The sequence below is a fragment of the Aspergillus versicolor genome (assembly GCF_001890125.1).
Source record: "Aspergillus versicolor CBS 583.65 unplaced genomic scaffold ASPVEscaffold_10, whole genome shotgun sequence".
In the NCBI taxonomy this organism is placed as follows: Eukaryota; Fungi; Ascomycota; class Eurotiomycetes; order Eurotiales; family Aspergillaceae; genus Aspergillus; species Aspergillus versicolor.
Genome location: NW_024467533.1, coordinates 868,376 through 882,293, shown reverse-complemented (window position 1 = coordinate 882,293; position 13,918 = coordinate 868,376). Strand labels below are relative to the sequence as shown.

The 13,918-nt window shown below is 53.6% G+C and overlaps 7 protein-coding genes across 7 annotated transcripts; 1 reads left to right on the top strand and 6 right to left on the bottom strand.

Moving 5' to 3' along the window:
- The first annotated feature begins 834 nt into the window (after positions 1-834).
- On the top strand, positions 835-2,767 carry ASPVEDRAFT_45682 (fungal specific transcription factor domain-containing protein). Its single transcript, XM_040813360.1, has one exon. The coding sequence runs from the start codon at positions 1,326-1,328 to the stop codon at positions 2,688-2,690; it is 1,365 nt and encodes a 454-aa protein (XP_040672039.1). The 5' UTR covers positions 835-1,325; the 3' UTR covers positions 2,691-2,767.
- ASPVEDRAFT_317407 (uncharacterized protein) lies at positions 2,720-4,077 on the bottom strand. Its single transcript, XM_040810522.1, has one exon. The coding sequence runs from the start codon at positions 3,998-4,000 to the stop codon at positions 2,750-2,752; it is 1,251 nt and encodes a 416-aa protein (XP_040672038.1). The 5' UTR covers positions 4,001-4,077; the 3' UTR covers positions 2,720-2,749.
- A 300-nt stretch (positions 4,078-4,377) lies between these two features.
- ASPVEDRAFT_45681 (uncharacterized protein) lies at positions 4,378-6,001 on the bottom strand. The gene is made up of 3 exons (XM_040813359.1): positions 5,746-6,001; positions 5,145-5,686; positions 4,378-5,094 (listed from the first exon to the last, which is right to left on the bottom strand). Exons 1-3 carry the CDS (start codon positions 5,962-5,964, stop codon positions 4,695-4,697), a joined length of 1,161 nt encoding a protein of 386 aa, XP_040672037.1. The 5' UTR covers positions 5,965-6,001; the 3' UTR covers positions 4,378-4,694.
- A 125-nt stretch (positions 6,002-6,126) lies between these two features.
- ASPVEDRAFT_45680 (acylglycerol lipase) lies at positions 6,127-7,539 on the bottom strand. Its single transcript, XM_040813358.1, has 3 exons — positions 7,440-7,539; positions 6,772-7,346; positions 6,127-6,710 (listed from the first exon to the last, which is right to left on the bottom strand). The coding sequence occupies exons 1-3, from the start codon at positions 7,506-7,508 to the stop codon at positions 6,395-6,397; spliced, it is 960 nt and encodes a 319-aa protein (XP_040672036.1). The 5' UTR covers positions 7,509-7,539; the 3' UTR covers positions 6,127-6,394.
- A 7-nt stretch (positions 7,540-7,546) lies between these two features.
- Positions 7,547-9,169, bottom strand: ASPVEDRAFT_65047 (hydroxyacyl-thioester dehydratase HTD2). The gene is made up of 2 exons (XM_040815763.1): positions 8,480-9,169; positions 7,547-8,426 (listed from the first exon to the last, which is right to left on the bottom strand). The coding sequence occupies exons 1-2, from the start codon at positions 9,100-9,102 to the stop codon at positions 7,922-7,924; spliced, it is 1,128 nt and encodes a 375-aa protein (XP_040672035.1). The 5' UTR covers positions 9,103-9,169; the 3' UTR covers positions 7,547-7,921.
- Positions 9,170-9,320: 151 nt separating this feature from the next.
- On the bottom strand, positions 9,321-11,815 carry ASPVEDRAFT_175886 (putative long-chain fatty acid transporter). Its single transcript, XM_040808782.1, has 3 exons — positions 11,505-11,815; positions 10,665-11,449; positions 9,321-10,613 (listed from the first exon to the last, which is right to left on the bottom strand). The coding sequence occupies exons 1-3, from the start codon at positions 11,524-11,526 to the stop codon at positions 9,453-9,455; spliced, it is 1,968 nt and encodes a 655-aa protein (XP_040672034.1). The 5' UTR covers positions 11,527-11,815; the 3' UTR covers positions 9,321-9,452.
- Positions 11,816-11,927: 112 nt separating this feature from the next.
- On the bottom strand, positions 11,928-13,766 carry ASPVEDRAFT_45677 (uncharacterized protein). The gene is made up of 3 exons (XM_040813357.1): positions 13,463-13,766; positions 12,932-13,395; positions 11,928-12,871 (listed from the first exon to the last, which is right to left on the bottom strand). The coding sequence occupies exons 1-3, from the start codon at positions 13,493-13,495 to the stop codon at positions 12,139-12,141; spliced, it is 1,230 nt and encodes a 409-aa protein (XP_040672033.1). The 5' UTR covers positions 13,496-13,766; the 3' UTR covers positions 11,928-12,138.
- Between the last annotated feature and the right edge of the window lie 152 nt (positions 13,767-13,918).

Sequence of the window (13,918 nt, the reverse complement as noted above, 5' to 3'; positions counted from 1 at the left end):
ATCACTCATTGTCACCTGCGAACAGTATCCAGCCCATAACAAACAAGCCCCTCGACCCAGTTTGAAAGTTCAGGCTCTTCAGTACCCTCTAACCGGTTATGGCAAATCGATAATCTCACATCAGATCATGCGAACCATGGAGTCTGCAAGAGCATCCGCAGAATAGGGCCAAGAAATGCCCGATATGGGAAATATCGGCGACGACCTGCAGTGCTGTCCGACCAAGGAAATACCCGCGAGGAGAGCCCGAGATCTATGCACTCTGCAATATATCTCCAACTGTTGATAGGCTCGCTATGCTGCCTGCTTCGGTTGGAGTGCATGAACCCACCCCTGCTGTCTTGCATCGGGCACAACAGGTGTTCGGGCGATTATGCGGGTGACGCTGTGATATGCAGTATGGACGCACAGTAGGTCACGCCGACTTTAGCCGGACCTGAGACATCTGTTTTCGAGATGCATATTGGCGTGGGATGCTGTTTGTTGCTTCTTGAACGTCTTTGTCTTGTTGGTATTGCCTAGATCTGATCTTTGTCGAACTAGCTGGCTCTTTTCAAAGAGGATGTTAGAGTTTAGCTTTCGGTCAATATGAACGCCTAGAGAGTACCTAAATAAACTCTAGAGGTCTGTCCCTGGCTTGAATGTTATTAGAATGAAGACCACTACCGCTTTCACGGGTGGTATCGCAGTTTTATTATGGTTGTTCCGGAGCACTCGATAGCATAGTCATTTCTTAGTATATTACCGAGAATAAGGTTAAGTGGGTCCAGATCCCGCCGTTCCCGCTCTTCCGTCCCGCTTCTGTTCCGCTCCGACTGCAACTCCTCCACCACACTGCAATCTCCGCCACGATTGCTGCGATGGATGATACGGATCTAGTCCACCAGAGAAAGCGCCGCCGTGCCAAGGTCGCCTGCGAACCATGTCGCGAGAGGAAGCGGAAATGCGACGGCCGCGAGCCATGCGGGACGTGTACGCGACTTGAGTATGACTGCAGTTACAAGGGAATGGCAGGCCAAGCGAGAAATATACCAGCCCCGTCAAGCGGTTTCGGAGCTGCAATCGAGACATCTGCGTCTACCAGTCAGCCAGACGAGAGGAGGAAAAGGAAGCACCCGTCCAGCGGCCCGGTAGTCGACGTGCACCGCCATGTCCAGCTGCTGGAGGCCAATTCTGGCGCCGCATTCGTCAGGAAACTTGGACTGAATATTGATCCTTCGAATGCACCTCGGTTGCATCTATTTGGTTGGAATATCGGAGAGCGCCTGGCGAGATGCGCACCTGGGACTGCCCAGCCGGTGACAAGCATGCTGACCGCAGCCGAGATGACTCGCCTGGCCCTGATTTACTTCGACAAAGTCGCCAAAACATACGGCTGTATAGACCGCAGCCTCTTCTTCAAGCGACTGCACGCCAGATGGAATACCCCGGGGTCCATCACAACCTACGACCCGGTCTTCTGCGGCGTCGCGGCCCTGGCATTGCATTTCTCGGAGCGCTTCCCCATGGCCTTCGAGCCCGATCTCGTCGAGACCGCAAAGACTCTCCTAGAGCAGAACTCCCTGCAAACGCCACCGTCTGTCGATACAGTCACAGGCTGGATCCTGCGCGTTGCATACCTCCGCATGACTTCCACACCCCACGCAACATGGCTCGCCAGCTGCTCGCTCATGCACGTCGCTGAAGCCGCCAATATCCACCTCGAAGGCCACCTCGAGACCGTCTTCAACGACAACCCCTCCGAAACAATCGCACTCGATCTCCGCCGCCGCCTCTGGGGTCTCGCGCAGCACCTCAACACCTGGGCCTCGTTCGACCTCGGCCGCAGCAGGATCACCCTCTCCGGCGCCTGCACCACAAAGCCAGTCGAAGCCGGGCCAGTAGCAGCGTCATCTACAGCAGCAGAAGCACCCCCAGGAAGCATAGGCACACCAGGAGACTGCACCTCGCAAGTCCTCTCGCTGATCCCCCTAACGGAGCATCTCGACCCCAACAAGCCGCGCTCGGTCGAAGAGCTCGAAAACGACATCATCCAAGTCCTCGCCGAGACCCGCGATGCTCCTTCCGCCACCATGGCCCAGGTGAACCTCATGCTGTGTATATTCCGACGCCTCCGCGCACAGGGGTCCATCGATACCCTGCACCCGCACATGGACCGCATTATCGCGCTCGCCATGAAAGGCCTGGACGCGTCCCTGTCTATGGTGGCTAGTTACAGCCCCTGGCACCACGCAGCGAATATCCCGTTCCAGGTTGTTTGTCTGTTATTGGCGATTGATAGCCAGGCGTCGCTGGGGCTGTTGGGGAGGGCGATGGGGGCGTTGAGGGCTGTTAGGGATTTGTGGGATAGTGCGGTTATGCGTGAGGCGTATAGTACGGCAGTGCTGTTGGTTTATTTGCATCAGAGGCGGAAGGAGGAGGATGCGAGGAGTTTGAGGGGGGTGTTGGAGGCTTATTCTACGACGGCTTCGACGCCTGGCGAGCTTGGGTCTGCTGCTGGAGTGGATGCTGGGTTGGGGATGGGAGGTTCGTCGGTTGAGGTTGAGACAGGGCAGCAGGACTGGACGGCGGCGTATGCAGCGGAGGTTTCGTGGTTAGGGAATCTGGTGTCTGATATGCCGGCATTGAGGGAGATTGATGTAGAGCAGTTCTTGATGCAGCCTGGTGGTGGCGGGGGGTTCTCAATATAAGTAATCTAATGCATTATTGAATCAAGTTATTATACACTCATCTATACAAAAATATTATCTTAAACCTTCACCACCCCCCAACCAGCCTTCAACCCCCGATAAACCCCCAAACACCCCATCCCCACCAGAATCGCACTGCCAGAGAACATCTGCGCCCCCAGATACCTCCCCCCATCAACCCCAATCAACGCCCCCTGGATCGCCGGCGCCGTCAAGCACGAAAAGCTCACAATCGTCATCACCATGCCCGTCCGCGTGCCCACCTTGGTCAAATCATCCGTCTGCCTCGTCGCCATAGCCGGGAAAAGAGCTTGCGCGGCCCCCGCAAACAGCCCATATATCACAGTCCACACATACAAACCCGCCGTACCACCCCCTTGAATCCCAGCCCAGGAATACACACAGACTGCACAGACCAGCGAGATGAAGAGCGTGATGTTCATGATCCCCGTGTACCGCTCCGCGATGAACCCAGGCGCACTGCGGCCCACAACCCCCACTGCATTTAGCACAACGAGCAGGTTAATCGAGTCCGAGGAGCCAGAGAGATGGATCTGCTCTCTTGCGAACGTGCCCAGGTAGTAGAAGGCCATGTACAGGCCCCAGAAGTTGAGGAACATGGCGGCCGTGAAGAAGAGGAAGGGCTTTTCGCGGAAGGCCGTCCATTCGATTGCGGGGCCTGTGGAGCGCGGCGGGAGGTATGGCCTGTATGCTATTACCGACGGGACGTGGATTACGAACAAGATGAGTGCCAGGATGCGCATTGTCCAGCCGTATCCGACGGAGGTGTGCGTTAGGAGGGCGTTGGCTGTGGCGGGGTATAGGATCCCGCCTGTTGCGGCGCCGGCTGCGGCGAGTCCAACCGCGACAGAGCGCTTCTTGTGGAAGTAGGAGCCCATTACTGAGAGGCCTGGGGTGAAGATGAGGCCGCTTCCTAGGCCGACGCAGACGGCTTGGCTGAGGAGGATCTGGTAGAAGCGGGTTGAGATGGAGGCCATGCATAAGCCGAACACTTGCAGGATGATGCCGGCGAAGAGGCAAGGCCGGAAATAGCCTGCGTCTGTGAGACGGCCGGAGAAGACGCCGACGAAGAGGAGCAGGAACATCTGAATGCCCCCGATCCAGCCAATGTCGTCCTGGCTGCGGTTGAGGGCTTGGGTGTAGTATTGCTGGAAGATGCCGTAGCTGTTGGTCAGGCCCCAGGTGTTTAGGAAAACGGTGTGGCAGAGCGCGACGTGCAGCCACGCTCTGAAGCCACCGTCTGGTACTTTTGTCGGGGTACTTTCATCTTGAGGCTTTTCGGACTGCATGTTGAAGATATTGGGATGTAGTGGATGTAGTGGATGCAGTGGATGTGGGATGCAGTGGATATAATTTAGGGCCGGACCCTGCTCATTTATATATGATTATGGCCTAGGTCTCGTATCCCGCTGTTGCCGCAGCCCTGATATAATTGTTCGCAGTTGGTTGCGAGTGTGCTTGAATGCGGACGTGCGGCATCGGCGGCATTGGCGGAACAGTTGGGAGTCATAGCGAGACTCTCGACCGAGTCGCCGAACCACCGAGAAGAGTCATAGAAAATGGAGTTTAAGAATTAGTAAAGAAAAAGAAAACAAATAGTCAATTCCAATGGAGGATCAAAGTGCATTTTTAAGAAAATTATTGAAGATGCATCATACAATTTCCCTTCCAGCCTTCAAATGCAGCCCTATTTCCCGTTGCAACAAGTTAGAAGATACTGTGATATGCATGTCTACACTTGATGTCATGGAGACCAGAGCCAGAACTAGGAGCTCCTATCGTAACAGGTGGAGCTGATTATAATGTACGTACAAGGAGATATGACTGGTTTCTTATCCAGCGGGTAGTCTGGCGTGTCATTGTTGGAACTTGCCAGTGTTGTATTGGGTGAAGATACCGCTCCGTGTACATTAAAACTGTCGATAATTCTCCAGCATCGTCGTTCTTTTAGTATTTCGCCTACCCACGTACATTTGTTGTAGTTTAAGCCCTAAAAAGAACCTCCCAAACGCTTCCCCTAAACCAGCTCCTCTCCCTCTCCCACGCCTTCGTAATAAGATCCCTACCAAGCCTCACCAGATCTCGCACCTGCTCCTCAGTGCCCCATCCAGGAATGGTGCTTCCCCAGAAAATAAAGTGCACGCCCACATGGATGATCGTTCGGAAGGCGATGTCTTCAGTGATATCCTTGTACCCCTCCGCGAAGCCCTCGATAACCCAAACACCTGCATCGATATCCTTGAAGTGCTTGAGCATGTACAGTTCCGCGAGCATTTGGCCTAGATCAAGGGCTCGGGAGCCGCGTTGGGCCAGTTCCCAGTCCGTGATGAAGAGCGGCGTTACTGGGAGTGGTTCGTCGATGGCTGTTTTCGGGATTAGGACACTGCAATTATTAGCAAACATGATCTAGTTAATAGCAGGATATGAACCTACTTCCCAGACCAAAAGTCCCCATGAATCGGCCCAATCATCTCTCCATCCCCCTCCAACTCCCCCTTCGCAACCTCCCTCACCTTCTCAAAAACCTCCCGACTCTGACCCAGAATCTCCGGATACTCATCAATCTTATTCAAAATCCCATCATAGTTAATCCCAAACTTCAAGTCCCGCATATCCGTGAACCCCGCAAACCGACTCGCAACACCCTCCTGCGCCGGATCACTAACCCAGAAATGAAACGAGCGCAGCCACGCACCCAGCGTACGTCCAATTGACACCGTCCACTCCTTCGAGATACTACCAGCCACTCCAGGCGTCCGCATGAACGTCTTGAGATCTACAGCGCCGGGCAGGTCTTCCATGACCTGCGTGTATGTTGGACGGCTGAAGTGGAAAAGCTTGGGTGTTTTCACCGTGATTTGATACTTCTGACCATCTTTTCTTGAGCCCGGGCCCGGTCCAGCTATAGACGCTTCATTTGTTGTTGTTACGCTGCGCATCCCGTCTAGGGCGTGCAGGGCGAATTCTTCAACCAGCTATTACGGAGTCAGCTTTCTTATCTCTTGTTGAAAAATCGGGGAAGATAGCGGCATACGCATCGCTCTGCACTGAGCTTGAAATCCGCGTTCGAGGCGAGATAATCCTCAGCGTGCTTCACGATGATAGTGCTGGTGCCATCGGAGAGGGGTTGAGATAGAACACCGCGGTAGAGGAAATTGGCCGTTCCGCCGCTCAATTGGGTAAGGGAGGAGCAGGCGAAGGGCGTGCTGGATAGGTCCTTTGCAACGGCATCTTTTATCTCAGATTCGGCCATGGTGGTGTGTTTTTCTGTGTGTTGTTGAGGTTTCTCGTGATGGACTTTGTCGTGTTGTAGTGCGGGGTCTGTTTTGGGTTTAGTGTCAAGGGTCTGTCGATGGATGACGTCAGGAGTATACAAATAAAAACAATTACAATAAGACAAGATTCATTTGTAAAAGCCAGAGTGAGTATGCAAGAAGATGAAGCGTTCTGTTGATTACTGTGGATGCTACTCTTGTTAATCGAATGGTTCCACCGGGTTCAGCAGCATCACTAGCAGTAGGGCTGTCCAAGTGCCCATCTAAATGGCTCAAACGATTATATTCCCGAAAGTGTATATCCAACTCACACATGCTTCTAAACACGTAACTCATTATCACCACCCTCTAGGCCGGTCATGAACAGCATATCTCGGTATCAATCCAAAGAACAACCAAGAAACTCAATTATGCGTCAACCCGCTTCGTCGTCATCTTGACCACCCACTCCCCAATGTCACGCAGATACTCCTCCTTCATGCCATCCGGCTCACCATGAATCTGGTGGTACCCGCCCTCAAAAGATTTCCACGTCTTCGCATCAGCATCGCTCTCATTGTACGGCTCGAGTCTATCATAGAGCTGTTTCGAGATAGTGTACGACGTGATCATGTCCTTGGACCCGTGCGCCCATAAGACAGGGCAGGGGAGTCGTGTGGCGAGATGCTCGGGGGCCGGTTTGTCCGACTGGGATAGGGTTGTTAGGTCGCTTTCGCGTTGGAGTCTTGCAGTGGAGTGAGCAAACGAGACAACACGAAATAGTCTTTGCAAGGGTAAAAACTTACAGGGCATCCAGTCCCTCCAGGGTACCCGTATTATGGCACAGGGGGTCATTCTTATACAGCTCCTGGACACCACGGTCCCGGCTCGCAAACTCAATATTAAGCGGCTGCTTCCACTTGAACTTCGGGATGAGGTTCGCAACAAGCTTGCCCACCTTCACAACAAGCCAATTGGGGTGACTCGCCGGATCGAGGCCAATATACGGTGCATCCAGGATCCAGCCTGCAATGGGCGGTCTACTCCCGCTAAGTTCGGAGTCCTTAGAGAGCAGGTAGCAGGCAGACTCCTGCCCGCCCATGCTGTGGCCCATGAGGAAGAGCGGGGTGCGCTGGATGTCCGGGATCGTGGAGGCGATGTGCTTCAGAGCCTCGTTGATTTCACGTAGGATCTGCGGCGTTTGGCCGATGTCGCCGAGGTCGGCTTTTGTCTTGATGGTCTTTCCCCAGCCGCGACGGTCCCAGGCATGTACCTTGATAGGATAATTGGTGGCCAGCTGGGTGAAGAAGGGGTCATAGTGGTCACTGCGGTCACTGAAGCCGTGCATGAATGCAATATGGGCTTTTGGGGTTTCGGTGGGCTAGGATTCCGATTAGTTGGATTCTCTATCACATGTAATAGGCTGGAATGCCCAAGGCTGAAGCTGGGGCTGGTGGTTGCTTCTCTGACTTACTTCCCAGACCCGCGAGTAGACCTCGAGGCCGTTGCTTAGGTTGAACGAGCTGCTGGAGCTGGTTGCCATGACTGCTACGTGGATAACAAGTTAAAGGGGGAGGAAATAAAAGGTAAATAGATTTCTTTCTTTGAAGAACAGCTGAGCTTTCACGTGCGACAGCTGACACCACGTGATCTCGCTGACGCTTGTGTAACTATACAGGAGAGGATAATATCTTCAATGTTTGCCCAAGGGTAAATTCAGCTTAATAGCGCAGAATTGAGTGGTATAGCATTTTGTATATAGTCGGGGTTGTTTTATCGCAGCATGGCATTGAGAGGGCTAGGCCAAGCATCAACATATATAGCTGCATGATCCAGCAAATTGAACCATGAATCCACCATGCATTCTAGAATCCTAGAAAACAACAAGCTCCGTGGAATTAACCAAGATGAGCATCCATGTAAGTTATGCCCTGGACTTCAATAACGAAGAGCTATCTATACACCCGTAATCTCAGCCTTCATCCCAACATTCCCAGCAGGCGTAATAATCTCCACCGCACTCTTCTTGTCAGTCCCCTCCGTCAATACAATCCGATACTCATCCTCCGCATACAAAGGGCTTGTCGCGCGGTACGAAATCTTCTCAGGCAGCACCACATCCAAATTCTCAGAACCGCCACCACCGCGGAGATCTCTCCATAGATCCAATATCGAGATTAGGTTCAAGGGCCCGTGCACGACTATGTCTTTGTGCCCTTCGACATCCCGCGCCCACGGCAGCGAGTAGTGGATTTTGTGCGGGTTGAAGGTGAGTGCTGAGAAGCGGAATAGCGTTACAGCTGTTTGGCGCAGTGTACGGGTATGGGTGAGGCCGCTCGATGATGTTGCTGCAGAGGCGGGGTGCGGTGATGGTGGTGATGGGGGTGGAAGGTTCTGTGCCGCTGATGTTGCTACTCTTGTCCCTGTCGGTGTTGGGAGGGCTTTGCGAAAGACCCAGTTCCTGTATACCGGTTAGCGAGTAGGCTAGGCCTAGGAGAATGAGATAGTACGTACCGTCGGTCAACAACCGCAACGCCCTGCGCATTGCTGAACTCCTTCTCGACGCCCACAACGATCATCTCCTCCCCTGTCTTCCGCACTATCTTTGGCTCCGCGCTCAGAACCCTCGTTGTCTCGGTGACGTTATCGCCGACGCGCAATGGGTTCGGTTGGCCGTTCTGTCGCGGCCACAATACCTCCCCGCCGGCCCACATGCGCCGCGTGAATGGATGTGCGGGGTTATAGCTGGCATCTGTGCCGTCAGCACCGAGCTCGTTTTCAAGGAAGGCGGGTGTAAAATAGACGAGGTGGTATCCGGCGGGAACTGGGGTTCCGGGCGCATGCTCGACATCGGCAGTGGAGGCATTGTTTGGAGCGGTGGTGCTGGAGAGGTGCGGGGAGGCAGGGAAGAGAGAGGGTCGGTTGAGTGTTAAGGAAAGAAGTCGGAGCTGGTTTGCGTCGAGGGTTTGGGAGCGGGTTTGGGGCCCCAGGGATTGGAAGCGCGAGAGGAATGAGGTTGCGATTGTTGATGCGGAGGCGTCGGAGGCGGATGAGGAGAAGCGGAGGTGGGACAGACGAGTTGGGGTGGTGAGGAGGGATCGCGTCGTCCACCGGGTGGCTGGTGCTGAGAGGAGCATGGTTCTAAATATTTTATTCAACTGGCCCTCTCTTTTGGGGTTGTGACCATGCGATCGCGAGTTGTCGATGCTCGATGCAGTGATTAAGTGGTGGGTGAGTGCGGGGACATAAAGCCTTCTCGAAGCCTCGGATAAGCCGTTCCGAGACCGGAAGAAACCATATAGGCGTCTCCGAGAGACCGGCCTTCACAACCACGTTTACAGCTAGAGAGACATGTCGGGGATTTATGTCAAGTAATTAATGAGATATAACTATTGGTATATACATAGTAAAGCCGACTTCAGGCGTCTATCGGTCGGGCATAATCAAGCAGTGGAAACTACAATATATCGCTCTTCGAGTCTATAAGCTACAGCTTCACCTGTCCACCCTGGATTTTATCCCAATCCTTCGCCTCAAACGGGAGATAGGTGTCTCCCTGTAGCCAGAACAGCTTGTCGGTGTCCCCAACACGCCCAGGGTCAACACCCTCGGTCCGCAACACGTGCTTCTGCTGCTTATTGTTACCCGTCGCCTGCATTTCAGTCGTGACACGGAGGAACAGTGGCGCCGCGAAGCGGGGCAGGTTACGCAGAGCATGTGCTGCGAGACTCTTTAGAGAGTCTGAAGATGGTGGGAGAAGCACTGACTGATCGGATGCCCGCAGTTGGTCGTTGAACACAATGGCAGCACAGCCGGCGCGACCATCGTGGTTAGGCAGGGATACACCATAAACGTTGGCTTCATGTACATCTGGATGAACACCCAGCACTTCAGATACCTCGCTGGTCGACACGTTCTCGCTCTTCCACCGGAAGGTGTCGCCTAGACGGTCGGAGAAGTACCATCGGCCGTCTGTATCCCATCGGATCATGTCGCCGGTGCGGAAATACGCGTCGCCCTTGTGCAGCACGTCGCGGATGATCTTGCTTTCCGTCGCCTTGGAGTTACGATAGTAGCCTTGGAATGTCTCTGCCGGGTCAGCGGGATCGATGGCATACAGGAGCTCGCCCGCATCCCCTCGAGGAACTGCTCTACAGAACCCTGTTTGGGGATCGCGCCATGGCTCCTGCGACTCCTGGTCCACCTCGACAATAGTGAGGCCACGTCCCAGGAGCCATCCGCTGAACAAGCCATTACGGCCAATTGCTCCTGCGCTGAAGTCGTTCGTCGAAAAGTTCCATGTTCCCCCAGTCCCCTCGGTAGCAGCGTAGAACTCGGCAACAGTGGGCACACTGAAGCGCTGCTTGAAACGGTTCCAAACATCCGGCCGCAATCCATTACCATACACTATTCGAACGTTGTGCTTCTTGTCCAAGTCTTCGCCGGTCACCGAATCAACCTCGGCAGGAGCGGCGAGCAGATATCTCAACGTTTCACCCACATACTGGATGACGGTAGCATCATTATCGCGCACCTCTTTCATGAAGTTTCTCGCGGAGAACTTGCGACCCACAATCAGTGTAGACCCGACAGCTAGAGCCGCTGCGAATCCCAGAATGGAGGCGGACGAATGGTAAAGGGGCATGCACTGGTTCTCATGTTAGTTACACAAAAAGCATCGCAGGGAAAGTTCACATACGGTAAAGATCCGGTCGTGCTTGGCCAGTTCAATGAAGGTACTGACAAAGATGCTCCCAGCCCAGCACTTCCTCCAGCTGACAATGGCGGGTTTCGGCAGCCCGGTTGTACCGCTGGTATAAATCAAAATGGCCATATCCCGGAGCTCAACACCGGCGCGAACCTTGTCATCTTCACGGATTGCCTCTGTTTGCAGTACTTGGGCCTCGATATCCGGAGTATGGAATATAACTTCCATTGCGCCACCGTCTTCCCTAAAATCAGGTGCTGTGAACGCCGACATCTCGTCGGGACCGAAAGACGAGCGGACATCCTCATCAACAATCAGCAGCCGGGCAGTCGACGTGCGAACCGAATGCGTCAAGGGCTTTCCAGTCAAGTTGTAGTTGATGAAGGCAGGGACCGCGCCAATACTCCAGAGACCAAGCCAGATGAAAATGAAGGTTGACGAGTTCATCATATCCATGGCAACAATCTCACGGGGCTTGACGCCGTGCACTTTCTTGAACCAGGTACCATATCGCAGCGCCAGCATATACGTTTCGTGGAAGGTCCAGCTACGGCCATTATAGACGACGAAGGGCCGGTCTTTCGAGGTGGGGTCGAGCGCATGGTTTTCCAGGATATGGAAAAGGTTCAGATTATCGCGGCGGAGCGCAAGGCGAGATTTGATGATGGACTTGAAGAGCCCATGGAAAATCTTTGCGTCATAGAAAAGGGAGTACCTGGCGTTCAAATAGGCGAGGGTGGTCGCAAGTGCCGGGCCGGCGAGCGAGAGGGGAATATCTATCGTCAAGTCAGCAGCGCATTTAAGAAGAGCAACCTGGTGGGGAGTGCTCACCAAGTGGCAACGGAACAGGCATGGTTATGTTGTGTCAATGAAAAAAAGGGTATCTAATGTCGCCGTCGACTCTATGGGGTCACGCAGCGGAGACGAGGAGGAAGGCTCAATAAAAGAGAGGAATTAAAGAGGACCGAGGAACAGGCCATGGGACTGAAGAAAAGGCCGGGGTAATCTCGAAGAGACCGTGGAAACATGATGGCCAACCAAAATAATCTCATAAAGCAGGTGGACATGCTGTCGACGCCAAAATCAGCAGCTGGAGCTGGGCTGCCCAGAAGGGATACAGCAAAGTTACCTCGGCTGCCGTAACGGCAAGCTCGGGATCGGCATTAGCAGTTATGCTAGCATGAAAGTGGGATAAGTCTGGCTGCCACCAATGAAATGCACCGCAAATCATGAATAACAAAGAAAGAGTTGTCCGAGAAATGTGGAGTGCAGCTGATCCCCCCTAATAATAGTAAATGGACTGCGGAGTTTCATTGATATTATTGTTCGGGCTCGGAGACTGCTGAGCACTGCTATACACCGCGCCTACAGGCTACACCGTACAAATGCCGTCACATGCTGCTGCTGCAAGGGCTAAAATGCGTTCGACGTGTAGAATCAGATATATGGTGTATCTACGTATAGGTCAGGCCTGCGCCGTCTTTTTCACCACAGGTACATCTTCATATCCCTCTTCCAGGAATTCCCCCAATGCCGCGAGCCCGTCTTCCAGCACCTGCGTCTCACACACGTAGCCGATCCGCACGTAGCCATGGAATTCCTCCCCATTACCAAAGCATAGGCTTCCAGGAACAAACATCAGTCCGGTCCGCTCCAGGAGCGTCTCACAGAAGGTGACATCATTTACAGGCTTGCCCATCTTGTTGAACCGTACAAACGCGGTTGTCCCCGCTCGGGGCTTTACCCAGTCGCACGCCCACCGATGGGACTCGATGAACTTGTCGAGGATCGCAAAGTTACGCTTTGCGAGCTCTATATTCCGCCTCAGCAGTGCGTGGATGGTGGTCGGCGCCAGAGCATAGCTTGCAACCGCATCGTCGAGTTGCGAGACGGATATGGTGGTATAGTCGCGGACCGAGGCGCAGGCCTCAATCACCGAACGATCTCGGGATGCAATCCACCCCACTCGAATACCAGCTAGGCTATATGCCTTTGACATGGAACCTGTAACAATAGTGCGCTCATAACCGAGAGACAGAGCGGACGAAGGGAACTCTGGGTCCATCGGAGTGATGGAGTGGAAGAGCGGGCGATAGACTTCGTCACAAAATATATAGATTGACGAGCTACGGGCAATCTCCACTATCTCGTCCAGCGTTTCCTGGGGAATAATAGCCCCAGTGGGGTTCTGCGGGTTGCTGAAACAGGCACAGTCAGACACAGGGCGCGCAGCAGATTGGTGGGGGGGGGGAATATACTTGAGGATGATAAGCTTGGTATTCGGCTGGATGAGGGCCTTTAATTCATCGAGATCTAATTTCCACCCTTCCGCCTCCTTTGACTTCCATAGGCTCACATCGGCCCCAAGCGACGTCGGGACCGAGTAAAGTTGTTGATATGTGGGGTAGTGGCAGATAACATGGTCTCCAGGCCCAACTAATGTATACAGCAAAAGAAAGTTCGCTTGAATTGCGCCTGCAGTGGCCAATACATTGTCCGCGGGTAATGGAGTCGGTGTTCTCACAGAATACAGATTGGCCAGCGTCGTCCGTAGTTGTTCAGAGCCGCGAATGGCACCATATGTGAGCTTGCGGTCAAGAATATCGTCCAGCGGATGCAATGATGGATCCTCGGAAAGAGTTTGGAGATCTCGAACCGACAGTGAGGCGCTGCAGGTCTCTGCCACGTTGAATTTGGCCGTAGTCTCGTACTTGTCCATCCACTGGTGGAATTAATTTCGGTCACGATGCATATATATCCAGATGGTGCGGGGGTGCCAGGGCACCTACTTGTTCCACAGCAAAATCCTTGATCTGAACCATGATGTCGGTTTGCTAAAATCGGGCAAAACGGACAGTAGTGTTGAATCTGGTTTGAATGCCAGGCGGGGCTGTATATCGCTGAAACAGGAACAAGTTCTGGAATCTGTGGGCATTTGGTTCGCATCACGTGGGGAAGAGCGGATATTGCCGCTTTGGGATAGCCTGTTCTATACAGGATCCATACCGGCAGGTTTCATATCAGCGAAACTCGTCCATCGGGGTCTGTTTATTTGAATAGTACTGGGGGTGAATTTCGAAGTCACAGTTTACATGGCAAATAAGCCTCCACAGGATCGCTGCCTTCAACGAGACAGCCTGTTTCCAATAGTTTGACAGGTCGATGGCCCCAGGCTGCCGCCGCCAAGCCATGCGCCAGCCTTTCCTTCGCCAGCCTTTCCTTCTCCGCCCTCGTCATCGCCCCAT

Excerpts from the sequence above, each read along its gene's own strand:
- ASPVEDRAFT_45682 (XM_040813360.1), top strand. The coding sequence starts at position 1,326 with ATGACTCGCCTGGCCCTGATTTACTTCGACAAAGTCGCCAAAACATAC.
- ASPVEDRAFT_317407 (XM_040810522.1), bottom strand. The coding sequence starts at position 4,000 with ATGCAGTCCGAAAAGCCTCAAGATGAAAGTACCCCGACAAAAGTACCA.
- ASPVEDRAFT_45681 (XM_040813359.1), bottom strand. The coding sequence starts at position 5,964 with ATGGCCGAATCTGAGATAAAAGATGCCGTTGCAAAGGACCTATCCAGC. Across the intron at positions 5,687-5,745 it reads AGCTCAGTGCAGAGCGATGC|CTGGTTGAAGAATTCGCCCT; the intron begins GTATGCCGCTAT and ends ACTCCGTAATAG. Across the intron at positions 5,095-5,144 it reads GGGGACTTTTGGTCTGGGAA|TGTCCTAATCCCGAAAACAG; the intron begins GTAGGTTCATAT and ends TAATAATTGCAG.
- ASPVEDRAFT_45680 (XM_040813358.1), bottom strand. The coding sequence starts at position 7,508 with ATGGCAACCAGCTCCAGCAGCTCGTTCAACCTAAGCAACGGCCTCGAG. Across the intron at positions 7,347-7,439 it reads TCTACTCGCGGGTCTGGGAA|CCCACCGAAACCCCAAAAGC; the intron begins GTAAGTCAGAGA and ends TCGGAATCCTAG. Across the intron at positions 6,711-6,771 it reads CTGGAGGGACTGGATGCCCT|ACTCCAACGCGAAAGCGACC; the intron begins GTAAGTTTTTAC and ends CTCCACTGCAAG.
- ASPVEDRAFT_65047 (XM_040815763.1), bottom strand. The coding sequence starts at position 9,102 with ATGCTCCTCTCAGCACCAGCCACCCGGTGGACGACGCGATCCCTCCTC. Across the intron at positions 8,427-8,479 it reads GTTGCGGTTGTTGACCGACG|GAACTGGGTCTTTCGCAAAG; the intron begins GTACGTACTATC and ends ACCGGTATACAG.
- ASPVEDRAFT_175886 (XM_040808782.1), bottom strand. The coding sequence starts at position 11,526 with ATGCCTGTTCCGTTGCCACTTG. Across the intron at positions 11,450-11,504 it reads GCCTGTTCCGTTGCCACTTG|ATATTCCCCTCTCGCTCGCC; the intron begins GTGAGCACTCCC and ends ACTTGACGATAG. Across the intron at positions 10,614-10,664 it reads AGCACGACCGGATCTTTACC|TGCATGCCCCTTTACCATTC; the intron begins GTATGTGAACTT and ends CATGAGAACCAG.
- ASPVEDRAFT_45677 (XM_040813357.1), bottom strand. The coding sequence starts at position 13,495 with ATGGTTCAGATCAAGGATTTTGCTGTGGAACAA. Across the intron at positions 13,396-13,462 it reads AGGATTTTGCTGTGGAACAA|TGGATGGACAAGTACGAGAC; the intron begins GTAGGTGCCCTG and ends TAATTCCACCAG. Across the intron at positions 12,872-12,931 it reads ACCAAGCTTATCATCCTCAA|CAACCCGCAGAACCCCACTG; the intron begins GTATATTCCCCC and ends TGCCTGTTTCAG.